The sequence below is a fragment of the Phaethon lepturus genome, unplaced genomic scaffold, assembly GCF_000687285.1.
Source record: "Phaethon lepturus isolate BGI_N335 unplaced genomic scaffold, ASM68728v1 scaffold1063, whole genome shotgun sequence".
NCBI lineage: Eukaryota > Metazoa > Chordata > Aves > Phaethontiformes > Phaethontidae > Phaethon > Phaethon lepturus.
Window position 1 is genome coordinate 72,595 of NW_010526815.1, and position 16,447 is coordinate 89,041.

General features: G+C 35.3%; 1 protein-coding gene across 1 annotated transcript in view; it reads right to left on the reverse strand.

Annotated features, from left to right (window-relative positions):
• Window positions 1-16,447, reverse strand: part of LOC104617759 (plasma membrane calcium-transporting ATPase 2) — a 77,093-nt gene that overhangs the window by 4,762 nt on the left and 55,884 nt on the right. Inside the window, exons 12-13 of the mRNA XM_010283168.1 lie at window positions 12,822-13,004; window positions 6,261-6,374 (exon numbers count right to left, since the gene is read on the reverse strand). Coding sequence (XP_010281470.1) covers window positions 6,261-6,374; window positions 12,822-13,004 — 297 coding nt within the window. The remainder of the gene's footprint in view (window positions 1-6,260; window positions 6,375-12,821; window positions 13,005-16,447) is intronic.

Below are 16,447 nucleotides of genomic sequence, written 5' to 3' on the forward strand. Positions count from 1 at the left end.
AATGTTCTCTAGCCCTCTGGGAAAACAAACACATTTAATATTCAGACAGTAGAGAGTAGGGCACTGCAAAAGCAAATAAATTCAATACTGAAAGATCAGTAAGGTGATTAGTATGAAATTGTAAACAAGAGGTCAATTTTGCAAAGAGATGCCAACTCTTATGTGTAACTGATGCTATTCCATATCAGGATTATAGCTATACAAAGGTAAGTGAGTTTAGTCAAGTACTATTGCATGTGTAAAGCTTTGAAATAGAAGGCATATCTTCAGTATATTTGTTTTCATTTATTTTTGAATCCTCTCAGTTTTAGGTGAGTAAAATCAGATTAGGTATCCTCAGGAGGAGATATTGCATGTATTGGAGTCACCTGTAAATGTTGTGGCTAGTATGTTCTGGATTGTAATGATGCAAAAGGCAAAAGATAAAATAAAAAAAACCCCAATAATTATAATTTCTAGGTTTCTCCTTTAATGAGTGAAACAGATGCATAACATTATGTCTGCTACTGCGTTTCTACATAAATATGCAGTAAATCCATTAAGTGCTGCTGAAAAGTCAAACCACATGTAGCAAGAAGAAAACAGGATACCTGCATATTCTGTGAAATCCTCAGGCCTGATTCTCATTTCACAAAAGGTTCACATGGCTCTTACTCCACTGAATTTTAGCGTATGAGATCAGAACTATATGCAGGGCTTCCACTTTCCATAGCATATCTCCTTTATTATAGGATTGCTGCAAAATTATGGAGTCTGACATTTTTGTATCAGATTTGGCAAAGTTTAAATGTATTATACAACTGTTTTAAAGAACATATTTCTGCGCTAGGAGTCTAAATCTTCTTGACATGCCGTATCTCCAGTTGAGGACATGGTTTTATATTTAGACTTTAAACCTAGTTAGTTTCCCTAACAGTTTTGATCTTGCATCTCCCAGCAGGATTGTGAAATCTTGGTTATAACCAGTGGGAACTTCGAGGCTTTAGTATGGTATCTCTGTCTCTATCAGCTGATAGTTTAATGATGTTCCCAAATGGTGCAACTCTTCTAAACATGATTTTAGATGTGGACTTGGTTTAAAGTCACATTCTGCTTGTTCCATTTCCTCATGTGATGGTTATACCACGTTGCCACAGAAAGCAATTGACATTTTCAGTAAGGCTGGTGTGCCCACTTGACTTGGTCTATGATATATAAAACAATAGTGGACAGTAATCTGCCTTAACATTTATTAAAATAGAAGATTTTTTTTTTTAAGAATTTGTTCCCACTTTTCTTCATGAGAAAATTTGATCCAAACTTAAGATTTTTATCTTAAGTTTTAATTGTAAAGTCTGTCCAGCTGAATGATTATTACATTTATAGGAAACCAAATATGTAAGAAATAGAGGAAAGCAAAAGCTGCAGGAACAGTAAATACTTTTTCTTGATACAAAAGAATCTGATTTTCATATACAATAGATTACAAACAGCTAAACTAAGCTCTCTCTTTAAAATTACCTATTAGTTAAATGGACTGTAATACGCACTAGAATGAAGCTTGCTGAATGCCTTGCGTTAGTTTGACACAATGTGCAGATGCTTATGCCCTTGTGCCACTCGCAGGCAAATGTCGCATTTGTAAAGCTTCTACCTATAAATGACAGTTTCTTGACAAGTATGATAAATTTCAACTATTTTTTAATTAAACGGAGAATGAAAAAATTTATCTTTCCATGCAAATTAGCCCCACTTTTGAAGATTGTAGCCCCCTCAAAAAGTGAACCAGAGCAATAATACAGCCTTAAGGGTGCTATGCCCTTCTTTTGCTTGAAAACACTTTTTCAAAACCAAACAACAAAACAAACAAAAAACCAAAAAGCCTTCAGAGATCTGTATGATGGAAAAATACTTCTGACAATATTTTGTGATTGTTTGGTAAGATTTAAATTGGCTGCTTTTAAATTTGGAGTCATCACTGTGTATTTTTTCCTGTGTCACCCTTACAAGGGGCTTGTTAGAGGCCACGGTTGCTAGAGTTAATATAATAAAAAGTTGTAAATGATTCCATGAAGTACTCCCTTCTAAAAATCTCCGACAAAAATGACAGACCTCAACAGAACAAAGAAAAAGGAACTTGCAAATACAGAAACTACATCAGATTTGTGATCTAGGAGGTTGCCTTTTGGTGGGGTTCGTTTTTGTTTGTTTGTTGTCCCCCCAATGTTTCCTACACTTAACAATATTTTTTAATTATAACCTTCTATGAAAGAATTTTTTTTTTTTTTTTTTTGGCAAGGGACCTGCAGTTTCTGGCTGCTTTCACTTAGGAACAGTATTAACTGTATATGAGAATGGGAGGAACGAGGAAGAGCAAGTACAAAGGAATATTAAATGTGCATCTTTCTTGGAAAATTTGAAACCATATTCTTTTGAAGGGGCTACCTACTGATAATATAAACAACATCTGAGAACCAGATTAGGATAAAGAGTAACTTGTTTACTTTGTGTACAGTTAGATCTACTCATCCTCTACCTAATTAACCAATGTAGTAGCAAAGGCTTTAAGCATATACTTAATTTCAAGCACAGGCTAACATTTTACATTACTAATTCTGAGCTTCAAAAGTAAAAAAGATGCTCCATTGCCCCACTGGATCTGATTCTGTTTTCCCAAAATAAATTGTAGAAAGAAATGCATATTAAATACCAATATCCACCAAAGCCCGGATAACCAGGTATCTAAAACCACTTTTAACTCTGTACTGTAACAGCTTTCCGATGATACAAGGTTGTGTGTATATATGTGTCATGCACATGATACTGCAAAACCTGAGAATTTGGCCAAGACCATATTGCACACAGAACCTTGTTTTTCCCATGTTTTCATTTTCTGTAGCTTAAATGTGTGCATATTAAAAAAGTGTGCATAGTTAGTTCGCATTTAAATAAATTTTCTACTTTTATCAGAATGTGTAAAAAGCCAGGTTTCAATTTGCAGAAATGTTCACTATGTTTATTTAAAGCTGCAACATTTTTCAAAAGAGAGAAGAGACTCGTAATATGGACCTCATTGTTATCATCATTGTGCTGACATCCAAAAATTTGTAATCTGTTATTGGTAAAACCAACATGACAGCTAAAAAGTATCAGCATAACTAGGGAAACTGGAGTACTGTAGTAAATATTCCCTTGCAGAAATTGTTTTTAATTAAGTTATCCCACAACCCTATGAAAGATTTGACTCTGCCATATTTATGAATAGTTGAAAATTTTAGGTAATAACTTGCTAATCTGTTTCACAAACTACTGTAGGCGTGGTTGCATTTGACAGGCAGATTTCTTTTTAAGCATGCACTAACCTTTGAATCAAACATTAATCTGCCCAAAAATACTAGAAAAAGTACATTTTTAAAGAATTCTAAAATGCTATTATGAATCTGCAGAAGATCTCACACAGATTGGTGAGGTATCACAATGAACTATACATTAAAAAGCTATACAATTAGTAAAGAACCGCATAAATGCTCTGTTAAATTAGATTAACATATTCTTATTGATAGAGCATGCTTATATTTTTTTATTACATACTGATATCAGACGCTCTGCATTTTGGGCACCCAAAATGACACCTGAAATATCCCAATTGTTGCAACATGCTGAGCACCCTTTCTCTGACAGTGAACCTTCCTAACAGTATCTCATATTGGGCCCTTTCAAGTATTAGACCCCTTTGTCTTTGCTATACCCTTAAGGTTTTCCCTTGACACTCCCCATAATATATCTACATATGCAATTTTTTTTAAGATTCCTGAAGAGAGGGAAAGGCTTCAAAATGAGAGGTATAATTATCCCATTATTCCCTCCCACCCCATAGGAAGAAGGTAGAAATTTAGGGTTTGATTCATTCTGAGCAGCTAAGAGGAAAGAACTCAGTCCTGTCCCACTACATCCATTTTAAGCAAGGACCTGAAAAGTAGACCTAGGCGTGCATTTTGCAACTGAAATTTTCTCAGGAAATGCCAACTTACAAACACATACCCCATTTCTATGAAATTTGGATTAGGAAAGGTTTTCCAGGTTCTGGAAGATGAACAACCAACTGTACCATACTCAATTTAAAAATAAAACCCTTTTTTTTTTCCCTTTGCTCTTTCACTGTCATTCATTAGGTTTGTGCCATTGTATGAATAAATCAAAATATTCCCTAAGGGTTATCATTTGAAGCGCATAGTAGTTTGATACTGAACAGACATTATATTGCAGTAATAAAATACTAACAGTCCAGAATAACCACTTTATAAAAGGCCCAAACTCTAATTGTCCTCTGCAACAGAGATAATGTATCTCTGGGTAGCTTAACAAAGCAATCATACTTTTTTATTTTACTGAATAAATACGGTTATAACTGATGAGCTTCATAAACCTGTTTTATTTTTCCAAATAGAGACACAAAAGTCTAGCAGATTATGCTTCCTCCTATTAATTAACTTCAGCCCATAACCTAGTAAGGCCTTTGTCAAGACAAGACTATTCAATTCTTAGTTGCTTTGCTGCAATGGAGAGAAGAGAGGGAAGATAAATTGTCTATTTTAATTTTATTAGATCTGTCCTTTCAGACTGCTGGCTACAGGATATTATTTAAACATTTACTACAGCAGAATGAGTTGCGCTCTGTTTTCTGCTCAAATGTAGAAAAGTTATTATGGGAAATCATTCCCTGGATGAAAGTCTAGTTTGTGTGTGGTGTTTTGTGTTCTGCTTGGTGTGGAAATGAGGGAATTTGGGCTCTGAATTCTCCAAAGCCGGTTACAGTGTCTGTGGCACAGCAGCAGCACACAGCTCAGTGTCTTTGCTTCTCCTGACTGTGTTTCTGCCCTGAAATGGTTGGTGCTGTTGGGGTAAAAGTGAGCAGGTCAAACTTCCACCAAGAAAAGACAGGAAAAGATACCAATTTCCTCCAGGGAGCAACTGCCAAAGTTGGAACCTTAATGGCTCTTTGGGTTCTTAGCAAAAGCAAAGTTTCTCCTTTGACTTGTAATCCCAACAAAACTTCTAATGCATGTCTAAAACTTCTTCATGCCTCATGTTCAAATACTGAGGGGGGCTGTACTCAATGGAAAAGTCAAGCTTCCTTTTTCCTTCCAGGAGTTCTGGAATTTTATTTCCTTCTCTTGTCTCCCTTGTCTCTGTCTGCCTTCCCTCTCTCTGTTGGCCAGACAGACAAGACTGGCTTCTTGTCTTTTTGGCCAGCTTTTCACTAAAACTTGCATAAGGAATATACTGCATTATTTTGTAAAGTAAGTGACAAGCTTGTAAACTGAGTTCTAAAAATTTAAGTTTTTTTTAATGCTGGCTATGCTGTAAAACAAAATAGCTACTTACAGTCTTGAATAAATAAAAATATAAAACCAAAGTTAAATCTGTAAGAGTCTTCCTGAGAAACTGGAATTTTACTGTTAGTGAAGCAGGCCTTTCTTATTAGCTGCTTCAAAGTTTTTATTCACTTCACTACCTCTTCACTAGATGCTTTGTTGCGTCTACAAGAAAGCTGTGTCAGGATTTCAGGGTTTAGAAAGCTGCTGCTTCTAACAAAGAAATTTGTTACCACATTTATTTTATTGTTTCAACACTGTCCTTTAACTTGTCTAGCTCCCTCCTTCCTTAATGCTTACGTCCCAGTGAATTTAGAGATAACAAGTCTATTCTTGCTCCATTCACGTCAACCTTAATCCCTTGGCCTTGCATCATGAAATAGATTCTCTATTTCCATGTTCCTTCCTGTACTAATTAGAGTACATCTTTCTTGGACATCAGTGACCTATATTACACACAGTCTTCCAGATAGAATGATCTTTTTATCTGACAAGCTGTATTGCTTAATATATTTGTAGAATCATTGAAAGTACATATTTTTTAAGCAGTAGAAAATATATCCAATAAGATTGAGAAAACGTGATGCAGAAGCCTCCAATAAAATCAGAATCTCCATGCACTGGATAAAAGAATTACTAGAAACTCCTGCCCTAACAGTAAGTTAACAAAACTTGCCGTGAATCATGGAGAGCATCTACTGTACACAAAGTAATCATGTTATGTGTTTCTGGGTATGTGTAAACTAATAACAGGGTAAAATGGAAAAGGGCAAAGTAGCTTAGTCTCAAATGACTGCTACGTAAGTTGGCATCTCTGTAGGTCTGATGCATTAAGAATACACACTCACGCCCAGCCGCAGCAGCAGATGTGCTGGTAGGAGAGGAAAGAGCATTGGATAACGATACGTGACTAGGGCTAGAAATATTGGTTACATCCTGGGTCTGGCTTGTGACGGAGGACTGTCTCCTTAGAGCCCCCTGAAAGGAAGTGCCACTCTTGAAAGTATTGACTACTTCGATCTGTAATGGAGGAAAGAATGAGACAAGTTGCTTAAAGTATGGATACAGTTGCATAACTGACAGGAATAATAATGAAAAACAATAAATCAACCGTGCACACAGTTTTACTTCAATTGAAATAAATACTTATAACTCTTTCTTTTAATGTCGTTAGGTGTGAAATTATGCACATCTGCTGCCTGGATAAAATGAAGCAGCTCCGTAGGAGGCAGTGGAGCTGCATCAGTTTAAACAACTAGAATATTTGAGATAACAATCTTTAATATTTTATCCATTTTATTTATACGTAAATAAAGGAAATAAACCTGGAATACTTAATATAGCTAATCTCCACTTTTTTCCTACTGAGAATAAAGTCAGTTTGTTATTGCTCTCTAGGTGTTCTTCCAGAGGGAGGAAAATTCGGTCACTTAATTGGAATCTAGGGGCAGACAGGGACGACACCAAAACAAACAAAAAAAACCCCAAAAAACCCCAAAAACCCCATCTTTAAAATATTCAGAATACAACTCCATTTTGTCTACAAAAACTGGGTTGTCAGTATACTAGCTTAATAAAATAGAAAGTGTTCCACTATTCTATCTGACATTTTCTATAATGAAAGTTTTTATAAGTTAAGCATAGTGATAACTAATATTGATCTTTTATAACTACAGTTTAAGAAGATTAATATTTTATCTTTATACAGAGCACTTAAAATCACACAGAAAATTATGTGGAACTGGACTGACTATTGCAGCAAAAAACAATTTTCTATGTGTTATTATCTTAAGTCTATTTTATGCCCTGTTTGATATATGCATCCTGAAATACCTTTCTAAGTACTTTATTCATCACCATAGAAGGTGAGTTAGAAAAAGAGCTGAGTATTTCAAGGCACTCTCTGTCACCAACATAACCTAATAAAAAACAGGCTCTATGTACGAATGTAAAGCCAGGGATTGGCAGTAGATAATACCAAAGAGTAAATATATGCTACAAATCCCTATAGACCAAAATGTCCTCTTTGTTACATTAGTACCATCACAACATGACAAAGCAGCACTAGTAGTATCAATAGAAGTATTCAACCAACTACTTATTTGAAGTAAACCACTGTTACCGGATTTTTATCTTGCAACCCAGATTTCTGAAGATACACAGCCTAGAAAGTAGTTGGGAGAAGGTGAAGTGGTATATTTATCAATTAAAACAGCACAAATCTTGGTGCAAGCCCTCCTAAATTTTCCAAGTTGAAAGCATTATAATAAGTTGGGTAGCATTTTCTGCTGTAGTGAGTCTTAGGAATAAACAAATTCATATGTCTTAATCTTTAATAGTATGGATGTATCCCCTCCCATAATCTTATCTTTGGACATCATTGTCTATTTTCCGGCATGTTTTTATGGGGTTAATTTTATGACAGCCAGCTGTAAAAGGGATTACAGGTTACTGCTGTAAAATTGTCACACTAAACTTTTACTATACAAACATGAAACAGCTGATTTGTTCAGACCCACTGTTTGCCAGTGAGAGTCCCGTTTACAACGTCCATTTAAATGTGTACACTAATAGATGTACAGCATTAAGCAGTTATCACAACATTTTATAGCTTTGCTCACAATGTTTTCTGCAGCAGACTTATTTTGAATTACATGTCCAATACAACTATCACAGTAAAAAAATTCAATATGAGGTGACTTAGCATATGGAATAGGGGTGTACATGTGAATCATTAGCAAGGGTTCACATCGGCATCTAGAAAACACATACGGCTCAAACCATTGGTTTTATATAAAGGCATATTAAATACTCACCTGAAATATTCACTGTACAAAAGTGGAATTAAATACAGATCTTGGGTTTTCATGATCTAACACAGGTGACAGAGCACTCCTCAAAAGAGACCATTCAAAAAAGATTTTAAAGACTCTTACTGAGAGCATGAAGAGCATATCGCTGTGGAAGACACAGATGATAAATCCTAAGCCAAAGGGCATTTCTAGATGTACAAATGTCTTCCCAATAAACTGAATGGAAAGACCTTAGTATAAGAGCGAAAAGGTAAGGGAAGATCTGTATTTAATAGTTTCTCCAGAGAACAAGAATTACAGGCATGTAATTTACTTGTTCTCCTGAAGAAAGTAACTACAGATCTTCATGGATATAATTCATAGGGGGAGGATGGCAACCTTTTCAGAATCTTAAAAACTGAACATATAGGGTTCTGCTCTGCCTGAAGCCAAGAAAGAAGAGGAGAAGAACTTGGCTCAAAAGTTTTATCTTTCAAAAATAGAAAACAACAATGAAGAAAGAGTTAATATGAATAAATAAATAAATAAATAAATAAATTTAAATTAAGATGTAAGTTTTTTAATTACAAAAGAATGCATTTATTTAGAACAGTTCTAGTTGCTAAAAAGGAGAAAGTAAATGACAAGTCATGCATCATGAATAGTTTGAAGATTTTCCAACAAATTATAGGATGCCATCATGTTCGGATTATAGGCCTTCATCTAGGGGAAAAAAAAAATACTGTCCTACATTTGAATTTTATTTGTAAGGTTGGAATTTTTCACCCCTCTCTCATTCTTCTGTATGTTCTATACTCTAGATGGTTCATATTTTTAAGGTACGCACAGCTAATAAAAATATCAGTGATTAGCAGTTAAAAAAGGATCATATACTAGCAGAATAGTCCTGGCAGAACAAACATATTTCTGATGTTTAACACTGATTAGATTTTCAGCAAGCATTTCTATTGTTACTAATGTTAACAGCACCCAGGTATCACCTAATCTCCAACCAGGGGAGATATATATATATATATATTCTTTTAAATAACTTTTCTGCATGAAATAAAACAGTTTGCATTCCATTCACAGTGGGCTACTGCAATGTTTTCTATATTAAAAGCTATATGGGAAGCCATAAACCGAGGTGCTAGCCTTTTATCTAACTTCAAAACTACATGCCAGGAGTGATTTTCATTGCTATAGGGTTTGCAGTCGTTCAAGATAAGAGTTTTAATGCAGAAAGGAAGGGAGAGAAAATGCAGTATAGCACCTCTATGTATTGTTTTAGTATCTAAGGAGAAATAATTTTTCAGTAGCAGTTAACATGGCACCCGTACACTTCTCAGTTTATACTTTTATTTTCAGAGCATTTCTGGACAGTTATTCCTTCATCTGCTTAAGGTGGGAAAACTGAATTACGGGATGAATGAAGCAGAGGAGGAAGGAATCAGGCCTGGGGTTGTAAAAATCTGACATGTAGCTTGAAAAGTTTTCAGTCCTCCACACTTCACCATTTTTCCGTACTTAAATGTGAGGTAGCTACAGAAACTTTTCATTATCCAGTTAAAAAAGATGCAAAGATTTTTGTTTGTTACTCAGATTATGCAGTTTTTCCTGAAGATGAACTTGCTGAACTGTTCAAAGGCTATTAGATCTGCCAAGATGGTGTGATCAGTCTTGTCTCATCTCTTTTATTCCTTCAGAATGAAGAATTTGTGAGAACTGCAACAAAGACTTGGAAAAAAATGCTGAAAACTAGCAGAGGTTGAAAAGTCCTGTCTTTTATGCAATTTGAGACCACCTTTATATCTTTCTGAAACTTGCCTAACTAGGATGAGTCATTTCTGAAAGCTCATATGTCAGTGGTCTTCTGAGAGCACTATCCAGTAAGGAGACACATCCATTCAGAGGAGAACATGCATCCATCCACAGAAGCCCTACAATACATTTATAAGACAAAAAAATATCTAAATGAACAAAAGTAGATAAGAAAATCAGAAGTATGGAGGCAGTCTCTTTGACTAAGTTATATGCATTTTTTATACCCCTTTCTTTAAAGTAAATTCATGCATGTCTTCATAGAACTATGTCTGACATTTCAGTAGGAAGAATCAACAGTGGAAATCCTTTCTCTGGTGTGTAGGCTTGAGCCCTCTGTTCTTAGAGAGGGTGCGAAAAAGAAAAAAATGACTCTAGTACTGCAAAGTTTTTGTGAGTTTGGATGAGTTTTTATTGGAGCATTACAAGGTAGATCTGTCAGTTATCTGGGAAAAAAACCCAAACTGTCGTAGATCCTTTGTAACAGTTTTAGGAGTGAAGGCTTTTGTTGAGTGCTGCGGCTATCTGCTTAATAATGAATGAGTAGAAAATAAGCAAAAATAAAGATAATCTAATATACAGCACAAGAGTATGATGGTGGAAACCGGTCTTGTTAGGATTTGAATGATCAATCTAGTCTTGAGAGGGTCTAGAGTTTATTCCTAATCTTACTGTCATCATCTTATATATATAAAGTGAGGGGATGCTCTACCTTCTTCTTCCGCATCTCCAGAAGTGCATTAGACATCAGAGGATTCATGCAAATCCTCCAGCTCCCCAAGGATGCTACAGACATCCTCATCTTCTTCCATCAACTCTTCTTTAGCTGGCTTCCTGAGAAATGTAGTACAAGTGTATGAATTCATTTGGATGGGCCACAACACATAGCGCATCAAAATGCACTCAACTCAAGGTCCATCCAACAATGGATCTAATTTGACCTGCATGTAAGTTCATCACTCTCCAGTGGACACCTTGGAACTCTTTTTGAATCTGTTGGCCCATTTCCTTTTTTCATTATCATTCCACAGATGTGAAATGGATGTAAAAATCAAAGTCACTGAATAAACAAAATGTGAAAAAAATCACAGAGGCCTCTTGGCAGGAGAGAAACAATGCATCCTACCGAGCATATTTCTACAACTAAGAGCAGAAAGGAAACTAAGAAGATGGATGTTAGCAAAGAAATATAATTAATGTTCATTCTGTTTTAAATAGTATAAAAGAATAATAATTTATCTGTGAATTAAGTGGACAAAGATATGCAGAAGAACTAAAAGCTACCTCTCAGACTAGAAAAAGAACTGAAAGGATGTAATTTGCTTTTTTGTGCTTGTTGTTGTTTACACTCACCACAACCAGAAAGACATCCTGACAGAAATGCCAACAGGCAACACTCCTCCTATAGCCATCAGGAAGAAAAGAATGCACATTTAGAGGTCATCTTTTCATAAAGATCACTATTATCTGGGCATCTGCTTGTCACCTTTATATGGTGACAATTTGAATTTTCTCTAATGATGAGTGCTCCTGACTCAATAGAGTCAAGACACACAACCCCAAAGCTGATGATCCATATTTAATTACTTACCACAGAACCTTGGGAATTTACTCAAACCCTTAATCTCTCTAACAGCAGTTTCCATCCTCTTTCTTTTCTGCTCTGTGGATGCACTAAAGAGACCTAACTGTCCTAGTTTCAGTTAACTGCTTTCCCCCATTTTTTCTAAAATGCAGGGCTGCATCTCTTTCTCCAGAAAAAAAAAGGTATCAATTTGTAGACGGGAAAGGGGATCAAGTGCTGTTTATCTTGAATGGAGACAAAAATCAAAATCTGAGATAAAAATGTTCCTTAAAAGATTATTTAAAGAAAAAAAAAATTCTTATTCACATATTTTTCTTGGAAGCATCATGTAAAACATTAACATCTGATATGGCGAGTACGTATCTGTCTTTCAGAACTGCTCTCTTCTGCAAGCTGGCATAAACACTTGATCTCAGATCAAGTAGAGAGCACTAGAGAGCTATAAAACATGCTACTTCACTGCAATGAAAAAGGTAAAATAATTCAAATTTTTTTTAGCACTACAGGACAAATTTTACTAGATATCATAATCTGTACTACATTTAGCACCATGATTCAATGCAAATATTTAGTATATTAAAAAATGCCATGGATTTTTGCATTTAGCAAAAGATATTTCTAAGAGATCATCCACAGTAGCCAACACATACAATATTCACATTCAGTATTTAATGGATGCTTAGGCCCTACTAAAAATAAATCCAGAACCACATTTTTCACTACCTAATAGGAAAGAAAATAAATTCCTTTTAATCGTGACATAGATAGAGATATATATTGTAGTCCCAGAACAGAATTTTTTTTTAAATCAAATGGTACTTTATACTTTAGACTCAACAACTGAAATTATTCTGCTATTATAGAAATGGCAGCAACAATATATTTTTGACAAAATAAAACAGTATGTTTTAGAAAGTCTTCATAACATTTTGCTAGCCATTGTCACAGCTAGCATTTTTCAAGTAGCAGTATTTTATGAGCTGTCATCACTGAAGCAGAAAAAAGTCCATTCACAGTAGTCTCAGAACAAGTATTCCTAATTTTGCATGTTATCATTTTATAATCTTTTCACTTTCTGTCTTCTGCTATACACACCTGTGTTCAGTTCACCTATTTTACTTTTTCATGTGTTCTTCCTTTGAAAACAGTAAAGCAATTAACAAGTACCATCATTCACACACATGTGGCCTTCCTTATAACATTATATTGCCTCGATCAAAGATTAAGCATTTTTTTTGTAGACCATGCAGGCGTTTACTTTTAGCATACCTGGGTTTGGATTCTGTTGAGCCCTCTGAACCAGAGAATTTGTCCACGTCGAAGTTCTCTCTCTGCATGATCAATTTCTTCAACATCTTCATTGAGTTCTTCTTCAGGGACCTCCTCCTTCTCAGTGAGCCTCCCTGCCTCCTTTAAAAATTTTAGCCTACTTGTTGGGATGGTTGCAATGACCTAAAATTATAAAAAAGTACTGAAAACATAAGCCTCGTTCAATAACAATAGTATTGAATCTGCTAATTACAAAAGAACACTGATACTCTAATGAGGTCTACAATCTTTCAGGAAAACTAAGATAAGCATATTCCTCGTATTACTTTATATTTATACAACTCCATTTTAGTCCAAAAATACTTAGTTTACTGTGTAAACAATCAGCATTACTTGCATCGTTAAACTACATTGGCAATACACAGCTATGGAGCAAGTTTAAATGCTTGAAAAGCAAGAAAAAATGTTGTACTTTCTCCAAAAAAACTAAAAGAGGAGGTAAGCATTTGAATGTAATTATTTCAAGAAAACTTAGTAACATTGATACTTCTGCAATTAGAGTTTGCATATTTCTAATTGCTGATAAAAATAAATAATAAAAATATTAAATTAGTTGCATCTCATGCTTACAAATCTTCTCACACTACATTGATTCATGTATTCAGCTTCCCTTTGTTTCAGCTAGTTGAAATACTTGTTTCTCAGCATTTATAAAAAAGAGGTTTCTGAAAGGTGCAAGTTTGACTGTCTCCCTCTTGGACTTCTTACAGGGCTATCTCTTACTCTGTGTCCTTATTTACTAATAAATCCTGATTAACTCAGCCCCTCTTCTTATTCTGTTTGTCCACCAAAGTTGTCCTTGGAAGTAACTGATACAGGAGATGGCTAAAAATCATAAAAATTTGCAACTACTGTAGTTAGGCAATGTTATAACACAATGATTTTTAAATACATTTAAGTGTTACCCTCTTGGGCAATCATTTTCTCTTTGTTCGGATTTCTTTTGTCAGCTTGAATAAAAGTATGAACAGATGGCTATTTAAACAAGACATTACCTGGAATATATTAAATGCTTTAAAAAAAGAACATCTGCTACAAAGTTAACTATTAGACCCATTTAGCAAAAAAGTGCTGCAACTTTCTTTTTTTGTTTGCCTGTGTTTCAGCGGTGAGCAGTCACATCTCTGAAGCCCAGCTGTGTGAACGATGGAAACAGAATTAGACAGTTGCAGGAAAGTTGGTGAGGATATATCTTAAAAGTTTTGGAAAACTGTGATGTATACAGTGAAGACACATGAAAAGGCACCAAATATTTTCAGGACATAAAATAAACTGTTGAGTTTGCTGAGGGTCTCCTGGAACTTCATGATCCACAACTCCACGTTTATTATATTGTTTTTAAAGACAGATAAAGACGTGTCAAAAAACCTCCGGTTTCTACACTACTACAGAACCTTTTTAAAATGCATTTTGGGGTTTGAAAAACACGATGTAAACTTGGAAAATTAATGCAATCGTGTGACACAAGCAAAGACAGAACAGGAGAAAAAAAAGAGGTAAGTGTTAGTCATTTAAATACTTACTGAAACTGGTTTAGCTTCCCAGCTTTCAAAACACTATAATGCCAGCACTCCACAGAAAGAAGCTACTTGAGATTGTTTGATATCTGATGAAACTGATGGTGAAGAAGCACTTGCAAGACAGTAGACATAGAAACAACTGTATTTGGCAGTGATTTGTGTGATAGAATCTACCTCTCCTTCATGACCTCTCTCAGCCTGGCTGATACATCCTGCTCTAATTAATTTTTTAGGGTGCTTACATGTCTTTTTGTTTGTATATTTGCATTACATATCTGCAGACACCTGCCCAGTTCAGGTAATGGCAGACTCAGCAGACTGGATGTAGATTAAGGAACTAAGAATTATTCCCAGGAAACTACCACGGTTTTCAAAAGTGATCAATAGTCCTGGGAATGTGACATGAAATATTTTAGAAAGACCTGGTTTTCAGAAGTGATGAGGGCCACCTTTTAAAAAACTGTACCTCAAAGCATCTCAGGTTGGCTTCCTAATTACACCTTGCATCACTTCTGAAAGTGCCAACTTTAACATCTAAACTTGAAAATCTTGTTCGGTTTTAGTGGTTCACAAGAACAGCAGGTTCGGGAGACTATGATAAAAGAAAGGGATAACAGATTTGTTTTGTGCTGAACTAGAAGTAGTCATAGGAGGAGAGAAAAGGCTGAGAAGGAAGACAAGCATCTCTTCTAAAGGAAAAGAAGTCTCTCAATGCAGAGCTTCACGAAGCGAGGACTTGCTGCAGACTGTACATCATGTAAATACGTAAACAATGCATTTTTTTAGCTTGTGTTTTTTTTTTCTGGTCACTAAATACTGACCACAAGAGAAAGATTTTTTTTCCCCTCGGTATTTGCTTTATGTAAAATTTTCACTTAAAATTAATTGTAGTCTTTTCAGTGATAAAATTGTTGCAGTATTCCAATACCAGTTTTAATTTAATGGCTAGGCTCTCACAATAAGGCTTGGGCAGCTATGCCCATCTTTAAATTGAAAACAGATGTTGATATTAGTCTTAGTTTTCAATGTTTATGTAATAACCATGTGTAACAAGATTTAGAAGCCAAACAGTGCATTGATCAAAGGCTGTGGGAAATTCTTCACAGCTGAATGATCAAATCATTCTAGGATTTTTCTCCCTTTCCCTGCTTTTCTTCCCCCCTCCCAAAGTTGGTATTTTCCAATCAGTTGAAAACAAATCTTTTCTTTCCAAGAATTATCAAACTGATTTTACGTTTTCCCCCTGCCAGGTCATAAATCAAATCCCATCTTCAGGTAGGAATTACATTAGAACAGTCTAATAGTGGTGGTTTTCACCAACATATGCATTAAAAGCTGTCATGACTCCAAGATCATTTCTTCCAAAAAATATGAGGCCCAACAGTACAAAAAGTTAATTTTTTCCATAAGAGAACAAATAATCAGTTTTGAAAGCTAGCATCTATTCATTACAATTCCATCAGAACCATTTCAGTATTCAGTTGCAGTTGGTCATTTTTTGCCTGTTTCTTCATAGTGGCAAACTAGTTGACCTTTATGTATTTTTTTGTCTGAGAGGCAAAGTGTAACTTCACATTTTTCACGTATTGTTTTACTGTGTAAGGTGGGATCAGAATTTTAAAACAACAACATGAATTAAACTGCACTTTTCTGCAACTGTGGGGAAAAATAATTTTTTTTTTTTTTCATCCTCTCTTCCATCTTTTGCACACAGAAGTAGGTGGATGGCAGATCACTGTGGGTGTACATCAAATGCACTGGACTTAGTCCTGTGCCAGTAACAGTGCCACCCTGGAATGACAGAATGGCAGTTTCAGCAAGTGAATGAGTGTGTTGACATAGAACGGGAAGCTCTTTTCACTTTCTAAAATTTGCCATGGCTGAACATACACATGCTACATTGGGTATTCTGTTGCAGGGAAGCTTACAGTGCATTTGCCCTTACTATACTTCTTTTGTGACTAGAGGACTATGTTATGAAGCAAATGTCTTTCAAGAAAATGCCTAACTGAAGACGACCTTGGTGATAGCACACCCTGCTTAGGG